The sequence below is a fragment of the Ranitomeya variabilis genome, chromosome 2, assembly GCF_051348905.1.
Source record: "Ranitomeya variabilis isolate aRanVar5 chromosome 2, aRanVar5.hap1, whole genome shotgun sequence".
NCBI lineage: Eukaryota > Metazoa > Chordata > Amphibia > Anura > Dendrobatidae > Ranitomeya > Ranitomeya variabilis.
The window spans coordinates 553468130-553481261 of NC_135233.1; the positions used below are offsets into that span (position 1 = coordinate 553468130).

Here is a 13132-nt window from a genome sequence, read left to right on the forward strand (position 1 = left end):
ATGCGGTCTCGGATATTTTGGGTAGTCTCTTCAGCATATCCGAGACCACAATGACACTTGATTAAGTAGACGGCAAATGAGGAGTCACAAGTATAAAAGACTCTGATAGAAAATCTTTTGCCTGACCTGGTATGTGTAAACGAGTCACCCTTAGTGATGTTGGAACATTGGAGGCAGTGAAAACAAGGGAAAGTACCCTTTCATTGTGGGGTAAGGAAGGTTTGCGAATTATCCATAGTTTGTGGGCATATATCGACCCTAACCAGAAGGTTTCTTAGGTTTTGGGGCTTTTTGTGACAAATATGAGATGAGGCCTTGAATTCCGGTATCCGAGGATATGCATTACTAAGTAGAGACTAATGTTTGCGTATAATCTGGTGGAAGCAACGCATAAAAGGACGGTAAGCATTAACAAAGGTGTTTCTTGGAGCAGCCATAAATCAAGTTGGTGTAGAAGAGGATGGAAGAGCTAAAAAGGAATCGGGATACCCACGATTTTGAAATTTAATCTTAATTTCACTTAGATGGAGGTTACAGACAGAAACATCTGAGACAATGTGATTAATCCTACAGAACTGAGACCGAGGAAGTGATTTTTTTATGTGGATGGGATGGCAGCTTGTAAAATGGAGAAGCCTGATCCTGCCAGTTGGTTTCATGAATAGGTCAACAAATAGCCATCCATCATTGTTGATAATTACACTGGTTTCTAAAAAATTAATGATAGTACAATGATAATGCATAGTAAAGGTAAGCTAATCAACATATTGGTTAATGTTAGTATGGCATTCTTCCAATGTAATACTGTCACCCCGCCAGATAAGGAAAAAATCATCGATATATCTTTTCCAGAGTACTCTGTACTGCTGAAAGAGAGGGTTAGAATAAATGAATTCTGATTCAAATTGTGCCATTAAGATGTTGGCATAGGGCGGTGCGACATTTGACCTCATTGCTGTTCCTGTTTGTTGCATGAAAAATTTATTTTCAAACATAAAAAAAATATTTGTGAAAATCAATGTTAGAAGGGAAATACAGAATGATTTTAAATTGTCAGAGAAAGGTGTAGTCTCATCAAGAAATCTCTGGACTGCATGAATGCCTCTAGTATGTTCAATGCTAGTATACAGGCTGTTCACCTGTTCACATCCAAGGTGACGAATAGGCAATTGGAAGGGACCTGACCAAGATTATTGACATAGGACAAGTAAAGTGAGGTATCATGAAGGTAAGATGGAATATGATGTAATAAAGGAGAAAGAATCCTTTCTAGGACTATAGCTAATGGGGATAATAAAAAGTTGTTGGAAGCCACGATAGGTCTACCTGGAGGATGAGTTAGATTTTTGTGAATTTTAGGCAAAGTGTAAATAACCTCTTATTCTGTCCAACTCCGTCTTTTAACGAGTTTATTCTCGATCAAGAAATACATCAGGTTTTTTTTTTTGCGATCTCCAGCTCAAGGTTCATTTCTCCAAAGACTATCATAATAAACCATCTAGACACCTTTTGTCTGCCCTAATTCACACACAGAGGTCAACCTTGACACATGGTAAGGTTTTTAATATTAGACAGTGTAGGACCGTCCTGATCAGATGCACCTTGACGACGTAGGGATGGCTTTTATGCTCTTGGCACACTTGTTGAATAAAACTATTTGCTATAGGGATCCAAAAAAATTAGAAGTGAAATTAGATTTGAATTAAAAGTAATGAATTTTACTTATACATGATTAGAATAATAACAGAAGTAAAAATCAGGAAAAAAGTGCTGGGAAAAAAGGAGGCTTGAAAAAACTCTCAATAAATATATATAAATATAGTAGCGAGGATATCAATTAATATTCAACCACAAATCAGCTCTTGATAGTCCAAAACTAATAATAATAATAATAATAATTTTATTTATATAGCGCCAACAGCGCCAACTAAATAGCACTATATAGCGCCAACTAAAGTGCCTTTGCTTAACCCCTTAAGCCCCGAGGGTGGTTTGCACGTAAATGACCGGGCCAATTTTTACAATTCTGACCACTGTCCCTTTATGAGGTTATAACTCTGGAACGCTTCAACGGATCTTGGCGATTCTGACACTATTTTCTCATGACATATTGTACTTCATGATAGTGGTAAAATTTCTTCGATATAACTTGTGTGTATTTGTGAAAAAAATGGAAATTTGGCGAAAATTTTGAAAATTTCACAATTTTCCAACTTTGAATTTTTATGCCTTTAAATCACAGAGATATGTCACACAAAATACTTAATAAGTAACATTTCCCACATGTCTACTTTACATCAGCACAAGTTTGGAACCAAAGTTTTTTTTTGTTAGGGAGTTATAAGGAGTTAAAAGTTGACCAGCAGGGGGGCGTGGCTAACAACTGAGGCAGCAGGACGCACATTTCCTGAGCTCCCTTGCTGAGTCTTATAATCAGGCTAATCCGGGGGTCTTGAAAGCCCTATTTTATCATCTGATGGCCTCATCCATCTGCTTATGACCACCAGAGACACTTATTGGCGATTTGACTTGCAACTTTGTGCTCCAAACCTCAGGGGAGATCTGAGGCCTATGACAAACAGGCCTGAAGCCTGAGGCCTAGTAGCAAGAAGCAAAACCCCACCAAACAGCTGCGAACGCACCACATCTCACCCACTCAATAGCGGGCAATAAGAATAAGCGGCACTGAGGTGAGATCCACCACTATAAACCAGAAGTTTGGCACATATTAGAAGATCCCTGGTGTTTACAGGAGGCGAAGGATCCCCCGCAGATCAGTCAGTGGCTTCCCGTCCTCCCCCCGCCCTTGCTGCAGCGCCGGTCCCAGCCTCCCAGCTCGTCTACTGAAGGGGTGACACGGCAAGTTGAGGACGTATTGTCACGATCCAATTTTGGATTTGTGGCAGATCTGGTTTACCTCAGTTTAAGACCTTTTTTCCTTTCTGGTCATCGAGGGTTAATGCAGTTCCCCCCCCCCCCGGTGGCCGCTGGTGTTATTGCATTGCTGCTGGGTCAGCTGATGTTTGTGGTGACCACTCCCTCCATCCTTAGCTGACTGTCGGTGTTAGTTCATTCTAAAGCGACCAAGCTGGGAGAAGGAGCTTGCTGGGAACTGTTGTTCTACTGCTGTGTCCAGTGAATCTGGTGTTACTTCCTGCTGTTCTGTGCCTTGCAGCATTAAGCTAAGTGTTGTTTGACCTTTACCTTGTCTGTATTTCCTTACCCCGTGTTGTATTAGTGCAGTGGTGGGACCAGTGCTCTCACCTGCCAGATCCCTACTTAGGGATAGGTGCAGGGCAATTGAGGGACTAGGTATCCTGGTCGGCGACGGTTTGAAAGAACCCGTATAGGGACGGTAGCAAGATAAGGGCACATCTGCAGGCCAGTGCAGGAGTTGCCCATTTCCCCAGTCCCTACCGACAGGGCCCACCGTGGTAATTGTGTCCCCGGTGTTCCCTTGTGTGTTGTGCTGTTCGTTACAGACCTTCGGTTGGGTCATTTTATACCGGGTCAGTCACTCTGTGACACGCATATAGGCCTACCTGCGGAACGCCCGAAGCCTATCCACCGGCTGGGCTGAAAGGGAGCTACCATCCCGCTAAGGCGCCGACAGGTGCAAATAAAGGTGCGACACCAGCCTGACGAGCGTGTGCGGAGGAGCGGTGCCCGTCGCTGCGGGAGGTGAGGAGACCGAAGGGAGCGGGCAGACCGCGGGCGCACCGGCGGCGCCTCCTGATCTTCCTGTCCTCCATCCCAGTGGTGGGGGCCGGGGGTGGGGTGCTGACGGCGGCGCCTGGCGGAGGAGAGACTGGCGGCATTTACCTGCGCGCTGAGCACTCCGGAGCCACCTACAGCGGGACATCCGCCCTCCAGCAGCGTCTCGTGGGGTCTGATCTCTGCAGCGCACACCAGTGAGAGGGGTGAGGCGGAGAGGAGACTGACGGACTGAGGTGAGCGGTTGGGGTTCGCTAACTACAGCGAGCTGACTACTGGAACTGCGGGCACTGAGGCTGGATTGATCGGGCCTGTGCTGATGAGCGCTAGTGGATCCCTGACAGATTACGCCCTTTAGCCAGACAGCAAATCTAGATCCTCCCGGAGAGGGGCACGGGGAGTGGGAACTGGGCTCTGTGGACTCCTCGGTGTGGGGGCAATCTAAGAAGGAGAATAAGCTGATTTGTTAAAACTCACCATCCCTACCTAGTGCACAGAAGATAAGGAGAAATCAGGCCATTAAAAATCAAGAAATACAAACAGACATCACTCTCACCTCGGGACTATTGAGTCTAGAGAAATATATTGAAAACCACTGCAAAAGATACTAAACTGCTCGACTGAGCTTAAGCAGTCCTGTACTGACATCTACTGGTCATATAAGGGAATTACCAGTCTTGCTAATCCCTCAGAACTGCAAAACCCTCTAAGCACTACTGCCTTGACTGTAATAATAGAACTGACAAGCTGTGAGACTGTTATGGTTCAGATAAGATGAAGCTATAATAGCCTTTCAGACAGCTAAAGGAGGAATTAAGAGCATCCTTTTATAACTGAATACATTGCACAATGGTTAAATCCGGTACTAAAACACCTAGATCAACCAAAGCCAATACTCTCACATCGCAATCAGACATGGACAAGTATCTAAAAAAGCGACTGACTGCTGCCAGTGCTATTAAAACAAACTACCCTTCTGATCCTGCTCCAGAGGGGGAAAGAGACACAGATATGGAAAGTGACTCTGATATTGGTTCAGGCGGCAATGAACAGCCGGTAACACGTTCCTTTATTAAACGAGTCCTGTCCAAGGCACTGGAACCCATTGGGAAGGAGCTGATTGATATTAAACAGGAAATATCCCAACAAGGCCACAGACTGGAGTCTTTAGAGAATACTCAAAGTAGTCACATAGAATATTCCAATGCCATTTTGACCTTGTGATACAGATGAGACAAGAATGTCTGAATGTATGTGTAGATAGTGATTTCATGTATCTGTTGCCATTAACTGAGTAAAACAAAGACAAAATGGAAGCGGTGCCCTCTGAGTGACCTATTTGTATTGCATGAGGAGATGTGGTATAAACAACTATGTACGCACGCGCAGCAACATTCTTGTAGTATGAGGAAAATATTCTCAGAGCGAATAACAAGATAAGAGTGGAATTTGCACAATAACAAATTATATAGGAAAAATGCCAGTACGCATGACCAAACTAGATCCAGTTTTAAGTGTATAAAACAGGTCGGCACCTAGGTGGGGGTGGGGACTTTTCCAGACTCTTCAAGTGGACGCACTTTGGTCTGTGATGCACGCCGGAATTTTTCCTCCCCCTGCCGAGGTCCCCCCGGTCAGGAGAAGTGATGCTACAATATCCGGTAATGTATTGATGCTTACTATCTATATATATATATATATATATATGGTTGTATAATAAAGATGTTGATCATTGCATGTCAGAACTTTTGAACTAATCTTGTGCCAAAGGTCAATATAAATCTTTTTAATCACAATTAATAAATTTTATAATCTTGTTTTACCGAAAAAGACTCTTGTCTGTGCCTAATTAGAATATTAGTGAGCGCTCCGTAAGTAAGGCGTAACGCCTCTTCATTTGTGACTCGGTAAGACATAAATTGGCGTAGTCGGCAGGATTTTATGAAAGTAAGGTTTTTATTTTTTTGCTAAAAAGAATTTTGTGATAGATAATAGATGGATTTTTGTAAGTTTGATTGTCTAGACAAAGGAAATTGTTAAGTTGCTAGAAGATTGTTTCTTTTTGGCACAAAGCCAATTTTTAGCAATCCTTATAACTTTTTGTCTGAATATAATTTTGAAATTCTGTTTTTATCAAAGTGATATATTTTGATTGATAATTCTTTGTGCAAAAAATCAGAATTTGGCTTTTGCCAAAAGAAAAAAAAAGAATGTTTAAAAAGCGTAAGGAAAACGCTGAAGAAGTTGTCGAAGTTCTCGGCTGGACCGCAGCCCCGTACAACATTTTGGCACAGGAATTGGTAAATTCGGGTCTGGCGGTGCAATGGTCAAGTAAGCTCAAGGGAAGTGAACCCACTGATGTTGTTAATGTACTCATGGGGATCCCTGCAAAGGCAGGTGATGCAGTTAACCCCTCGATGTTGTTAAGTTACTCGAGGGTGTCCCCGCAAAGGCGGGTGATGCAGTGTCGCTTGGGCGACGTACGTGGATCCTACTTAGTGCATATCGTATTATGCATGAGAGGAATTTGCAAATGCAGAAAAAGTGTTCCCAGTTGGAACAAAAGGTGGTAGAATTAGGAGGGCAGAAAGTGGTGTTGGATTGCAATACCCGCCTTCTCAAAGATAAGTTGGAACACTATCAGGGTGTGGCAGAAAAAGCTGCCATCAAAGTTGCTCAAAATAAATACCGTAAACGAAAAGGAAAAATCAATAAGGAAAAAGTATATAAAAGTATAGCCGCTGCATCTGTAAATTGGGACCCGGATAAATGGGACGGGGATGTGTGGGATACCTCATCATCAGACGATTGGGAGGACCCACCAGCTCCTGTTATTGATCCTCCAAAAGGTTCATCAAAATTAAAAGCTAATCTTATTCAAAGGCGTATGGAACGTACGGAAAATGAAATAATCCGGGAGCAAGCCCGTGATGCAGCTGGTCACCTTCAATTTGGAGATGACGGACAACCAATTATGGTGGAACGAGGTGTTCCCCATACTCGAACCAGGATCTCAACTGAGGATTATACTCAAAATGAAGTAGATAGCATCTTAACCCAGTTTAAACAAGAACCCGGAGAAACAGAAATTGCATGGCTGGTTAGGATGCATGTTTATGGAGGAACAGGAATAAGATTGGATTCTCAAGATGTCTCTAAATTTGTTACTTTATCTCGAGATCCTGTGATTCAAAGATATATATATATATTTTTTTTAATTATTTTAGAGAAAATGAACACGACCAACTACAAAATATTGTAATGATTGTAGCACGGGCTGTACTTTATAAGTATCCTACGGAGGCTGATATTCCAGCTAATGATAAACCATGGTATACTCTCCGTGATGGCATTGAAAGGATAAAAGAGGAAGCTATGCGGAGTGCACTTTCAGTGCTTGCTGTGGAAGAAGAATATACTGATTATCCAATGACGGCTAGTATGAGGAGTAGGTTGGTGAAGACCGCCCCTCCCGCATACAAGGCTGTGATATTAACCCTAACAGTAGCTATGACAGGAGAGCCAGTGAGTAGAGTAATTTCTCGAATGAGGGAATTGCAGGATATGGGTGACTGGAAAGCTGCAGCCCAGACATCCTCTCCTCAAAATACCTCCCAAAAGCATCCCGGTAACAGCAAACCTTATAATCCGGAATGGAAAAAAGAAGGGACTCCGTCAAATACAACGGAGCGGGTGTCCCGAAGAGAAATGTTTCAAGCATTGTTGAAAGCAGGAGTGAGTAAGGAATCTATTAATGGTAAGCAGACAGGTGAACTATGGAAGCTGTACAAACAAAAGGTGTGTTGTCAGCTAAGAAAGTAAGCACTGCCCCAACAGCCCCGGCAGTAGAAACAGAGAAGAAGGAGGAGAAGACAAAAAGGTCTGAACCTCCAAAGAAAGTGTCATGGCAAGATTTTCAAAATATCTACCCATGGGAAGAACTGGCGGCAGCAGTCGCCACTAGAATAAATAAGGATGACAGTCCCAGAGATTTTCATGGCAGAAGGAGTTACTCGGATGAGGAAGATTCCGCATAGGTAGCCAGCCAAACCTCCGTATGGGCCCGAAGGGACGCACGTCCCTATGTAAATTTGAGTATTCATTGGAAAGGGGGGAAATGTGCAAAGAGTCCCCGCTCTAATAGATACGGGGGCAGAGGCTACCTTAATATATGGAAATCCCAACAAATTCAAGGGCCCTAAAATAAAAATAGCTGGATTAGGAGGTCAAGTTGTTACAGGGGTACAGACACATGTAGCTCTAAAAATAGGTAATTTACCTATTAGAAAATATAGGGTGCTGGTGGTACCCATTCCAGAATATATCTTGGGGATTGATATCCTTAAAGGTATGACGTTGAACTTGCACGAAGGAAAATTCTCCTTCGGAATAAAATCAAATGCAATACAGATGAGGCCGGTAGTAGTAGGAAAAGTCAAAATGCCACCAGTATATGTGCCTCCGGCTACCAAAATGGTGGCGATGAAAAAATATCGTATACCAGGAGGACACAAAGAAATAACTGAAACAATTAAAGAATTGGTGGATGTAGGGGTAATGCGTCCCACTACCACTGCATGGAATAATCCCGTGTGGCCAGTGAAAAAGAGCGATGGCTCCTGGCGTATGACAGTGGATTATCGAGAATTAAATAAGAATACTCCACCTTTGACTGCTGCAGTACCAGATACTATTACTATAGTAGAGAATATTCAAAGTCATAATGGCACATGGTATGCCGTTATCGATCTAGCAAATGCGTTCTTCACAATCCCCATAGAAGAAAAGGCGCAGGACCAATTTGCCTTCACCTGGTTGGGAAGGCAGTACACATTTACCAGGTTACCACAAGGATGGTTGCATAGTCCAACTATCTGTCATCGGATGGTGGCAGAGCATTTGGATCAGTTCCAATTACCATCCGATATGCAAATTTCACATTATATCAATGATATGATGATACAAGGACAAGATGAAGAATCTATCAAAGCGCAATTACATCAATTATTATCTCACATGAGAGCTCGAGGATTTGAGATTAACGAAGCAAAGGTCCAAGGACCGGCCCAAGTGGTGAAATTTTTAGGAATTCAATGGAACAAAGGACATAGGGAAATCTTGCCTAAAGCTAGACAGAATATAATCAATTTCCCAGTTCCTAAATCTAAACAGGAAACTCAATCATACATTGGGTTATTTGGATTCTGGAGGCAGCACATTCCCCATTTGGGACAAATGTTGTCCCCATTGTATAAGGTAACTCGGGAAAAAAAAATGTGTTCCATTGGGGAGAGGAGCAACAAGTTGCTTTTGAGATGGTAAAAGAAGCTATTCAACAGGCCGTAGACTTATGGCCAATGACACCTGGAGGGGTGGAACTACACGTGTCAGTACAAAATATGTATGCAAATTGGTCTCTGTGGCAGAAGCAACAAGGGAAGAGAGTCCCTTTGGGATTCTGGAATCGCAAGCTACCTGATGCAGGGGAGAAATACACTCTCTTTGAACAACAATTGCTAGCCTGCTACTGGGCACTAGTGGAAACAGAACAGCTAACACTAGGCCATGAAGTGTTACTAAGACTGGCAATACATATAATGCAATGGGTTTTGTCCAACCCAAAAACCAACAGGGTAGGACATGCTCAAGAACAAAGTATCATTAAGTGGAAATGGTACATTTCAGAGAGAGCTAAGAAAGGAGAAAGCGGGATCGCTGTTCTCCATGAGAAAATAGCTGATGTGGGGGAAAATGAATCGTCTCCCATAAAACCCACTGTTCTGGAGGAATCCCCAGTGAAATGGGGAAAATTATATGAAGATCTTACTGCTGAACAACAACAGCATGCCTGGTTTACTGATGGTTCTGCCAGATATGTCAATGGCAAAAGACAATGGAAGAGTGTGGCATATAATCCCAAATTGGAAAAACATATAAAAATGGAAGGTCATGGTAAGAGCAGTCAATATGCGGAATTATATGCAATTTTCTTAGCTCTGAGTTTTGAGCAAGGACGTGAATGTCACTTGTATACAGATTCTTGGTCAGTGGCAAATGGACTAGCCACTTGGATGATGGGGTGGAAAAAATATGGGTGGCTTATCCATGGAAAAGAAGTTTGGGGGAAAGAGGTGTGGGAGTGTATTGAAGAAATAATGCAAACCACGCCTACCACTGTTTTTCATGTTGATGCACATGTACCTGCTGATTCACTTGAACGTTTGTTTAATTCCGAAGCAGATAGAGCAGCTGCCATTCGACAAACAACAGCGGAAACCGATAAAGCAAAAGAAACATGGCTTCACGGTACAGCCGTTTGGGCACATCAGAAAAGTGGACACCTGGGAGAAAAAGCCACTTACAGGTGGGCCCAGGAAAGAGGAGTTCCCCTCACCATGGACATAATAAAACAAATTATTGCACAGTGTCCTGTTTGTCAACATTCCCAAAGGAGAGAGGTGCCACACACAGTAATGGGGCACATAGGGAGGGGACAATTACCTGCACAAATTTGGCAAATGGATTTTATAGGGCCATTACGAGAATGCAGAGGGTGCAAATATGTTTGTACCGCAGTAGATACATACTCAGGCCTGATGGTAGGTTTCCCATGCAAGGCATCCACACAAAGGAGTACACTGAGAACTTTAGAAATCATAACACAGTATTATGGGGTCCCACTACAAGTACAGACAGATAATGGGTCACATTTTACCGGACAACAAGTCAAAGACCATGCTATGGAACACAACATTCAATGGGTATATCACATGCCTTATTACCCTCAAGCAGCAGGGTTAGTAGAAAGAATGAATGGGTTACTAAAGGTCACCCTAAAGAAAAAGTTGAACCAATCTGATACTTCATTTGGGCAATGGATGGATAATCTAAGTGATGCCCTCCAGATAATAAATAATAGGCCCATAACTGATTCCATGACTCCTCTGATGAGGATGCTGACACCCAATCTCACAATACATGAAGCACACGTAGTAGAGACTATTAACTACTGGAAAATACATGAAGAGGCCAGGATCCCTGAAAGGGCAACACCCCTGTCAGCTGGACTGGATTTGAGTGCACTAAATGTAACTGTCATTCCTTCAGGTAAGGTGGTTCCAATTTCCACTGGATTGGGTTGTCAGATCCCTAAAGGTCACTATGGTCAGATTGCTACTCGTTCCAGTTTTGCATTAAAAGGGGCCATAGTGGTGGGAGGAATTATTGATGCAGATTATCAAGGAGAGATTAAAGTATTGATGTTAAATTTGGGAACAGAGTCATTGATTATTGAGAAGAGACAGAAAATGGCTCAGATGTTATTAATACCCGTAAACTTATCTCTGGGGGAAGAAGGTCATGCCCCCACTGAATTAACCGTAAGAGGAGATAAAGGTTTTGGCTCCTCTGAAGTAACTAATGTTGGAGCTAAAATTTGGGTACAAAATGCTCAAGGACCGCCTTCAGAAGCTGAGATAATTGCAGTAGGCAGGGACCGCACCTTGCTGATCATGAGGCCAGGTGTAGAAAAATGGGAGTATATCCCACAGGAAAAATGTTATTTGCGGGAATAAAAGTGTTATGTTCTGATTTCTGCAGATTTCCTTCCTAATCGTATGTGGAATCCTTGGAGGCGTATTTTTGGACATCATTGAAGCATGGACTCCCGGTGTCCAATTAACAAGTGAGCGAGTGCCACCTTTGAGGTCACCCGGTGATTGGAATGTCTACAATTACACAAAGGATGGAAAAAGGAAAAACTTTAGTGATATACTGGCTACTGTAAATATAACTTTATCTAACACCAGTTCTGTATGGATGTATGGACCTGTAATTGAAGAACCGGCTCCATACAATTATCCAGGAAGGAAGTATTGGCCAAGTACTGTTTTGACCAACGGAACTGGAACTGTAAAGATAACATATGAAGAAAATATAGCATGTTGGGAAGCTGAAATGACGGAATTAAATTTAACGACTGGACTAATCGAATCTCGAGTATACGCTAACTATACTTCTAGAAGGTTGAATGATACCAGCTTTATATTTTGTTAAAATCGAACAAAATTGATAGTGTGTTCTAATATGACAGATAAAGTATATTCCACTGATCTTAAGAGGTATTATCCAAATTGGAGAAATTATCTTAGAATAATACAGGTAATGTGTAGGTATATAGTATTGCCATTGATGTTGGGGCTTCCGGGGAATATATTTTTCTGGATGCCAAAATTCAATGGACCTTATGTTGATAACAATAACAAAACTCATGATTTATCTATCTGTGAAGATACTCTGGAAGGCAAAATTTGTAGATTACACTCAGCAGTTTATGAACCATGTCTGCTACAAAATAGTATAAATGTATGTGAATTCACTATTTTGCCCATATCTTATAAAATGTTAGTAGAAATAGCTCATCAAGAAGTATGTGTAGTTACAAATGAAGCTATAATTCCTAAAATGACAGTTCCTTTTGGAGGATGTTTGCAAAATGTAACCACCCTCATCTGGGACAATGACACATTTCTACTGGCTCCAAATCAACAAACAAGTAGTAATGTTATACGGAAACCAAAAAGTTTAGAAATACAGACTTGGGATTTGAATTTAACTAGGCTAAAGCAAATAATTGAGCAATCTGCAGAGGGAAAAGAAATAATTAGGCAATTAAATCAAAGTTTGCAAAATCATATAATCACTACTACAATTATAGGTAATAAAATGGTTTAAATGGGTTCAGTAATAGCAGATGCCACTTCTCATCATTGGTATGATATTTTTCTTGGGTACTCGCCATCCGCTAAGAAAATGTTGGACTGGGTAATCCACCCACTCCTAGTGGTCATGATAACACAGGTCAACAAAAAAAAAAATTTTTTCTGGTGTCCAAAATATTTTAATGAATTTGGGGTATTTTTGGGGTGCTGATTCTGAATATGCTATCAGTTTTGCCAGATTGGCTCAAGTTTTTGAGATTTTTGGTATCTTATTTATAGCACTTGTTGGTAAATGCGACGCATCATCTCATTAATTTCTTTGGATTAGTACTTGAACTGAGCAGTTCTCAATATAGTTTTGTGTTAATTAGTGTTCTAAAAGTTTGTTCATAGCTTGATTTTTGCACTAACTTTATGTTGTTGTCTGTTTTCCAGTGAAAAGCATGAACTCATCAAGAAGAAGTTGTCTTAACGATCCAGACTCATTCTGTTACATTTGTGGTGAATACACACTGCCAAAACATAGAAGAAACATAACAGACTTCATAAAAAAAGTGTATTTTGCCTATTTTGGGGTTATGCTTGGGGACCAAGACAAGTTTTGGGCACCACACATAGTGTGCAAAGCATGTATCGAATTATTACGAAAATGGAGCAAAGGACAAAGAAAAAGCTTCAAATTTGGTGTTCCAATGGTG

The 13132-nt window shown here is 41.7% G+C and overlaps 1 protein-coding gene across 1 annotated transcript; it reads left to right on the top strand.

Moving 5' to 3' along the window:
* The first annotated feature begins 9068 nt into the window (after positions 1-9068).
* LOC143809707 (uncharacterized) lies at positions 9069-12621 on the top strand. Its single transcript, XM_077292747.1, has 2 exons — positions 9069-10078; positions 11314-12621. Exons 1-2 carry the CDS (start codon positions 9072-9074, stop codon positions 11324-11326), a joined length of 1020 nt encoding a protein of 339 aa, XP_077148862.1. The 5' UTR covers positions 9069-9071; the 3' UTR covers positions 11327-12621.
* The last annotated feature ends 511 nt before the right edge of the window (positions 12622-13132 follow it).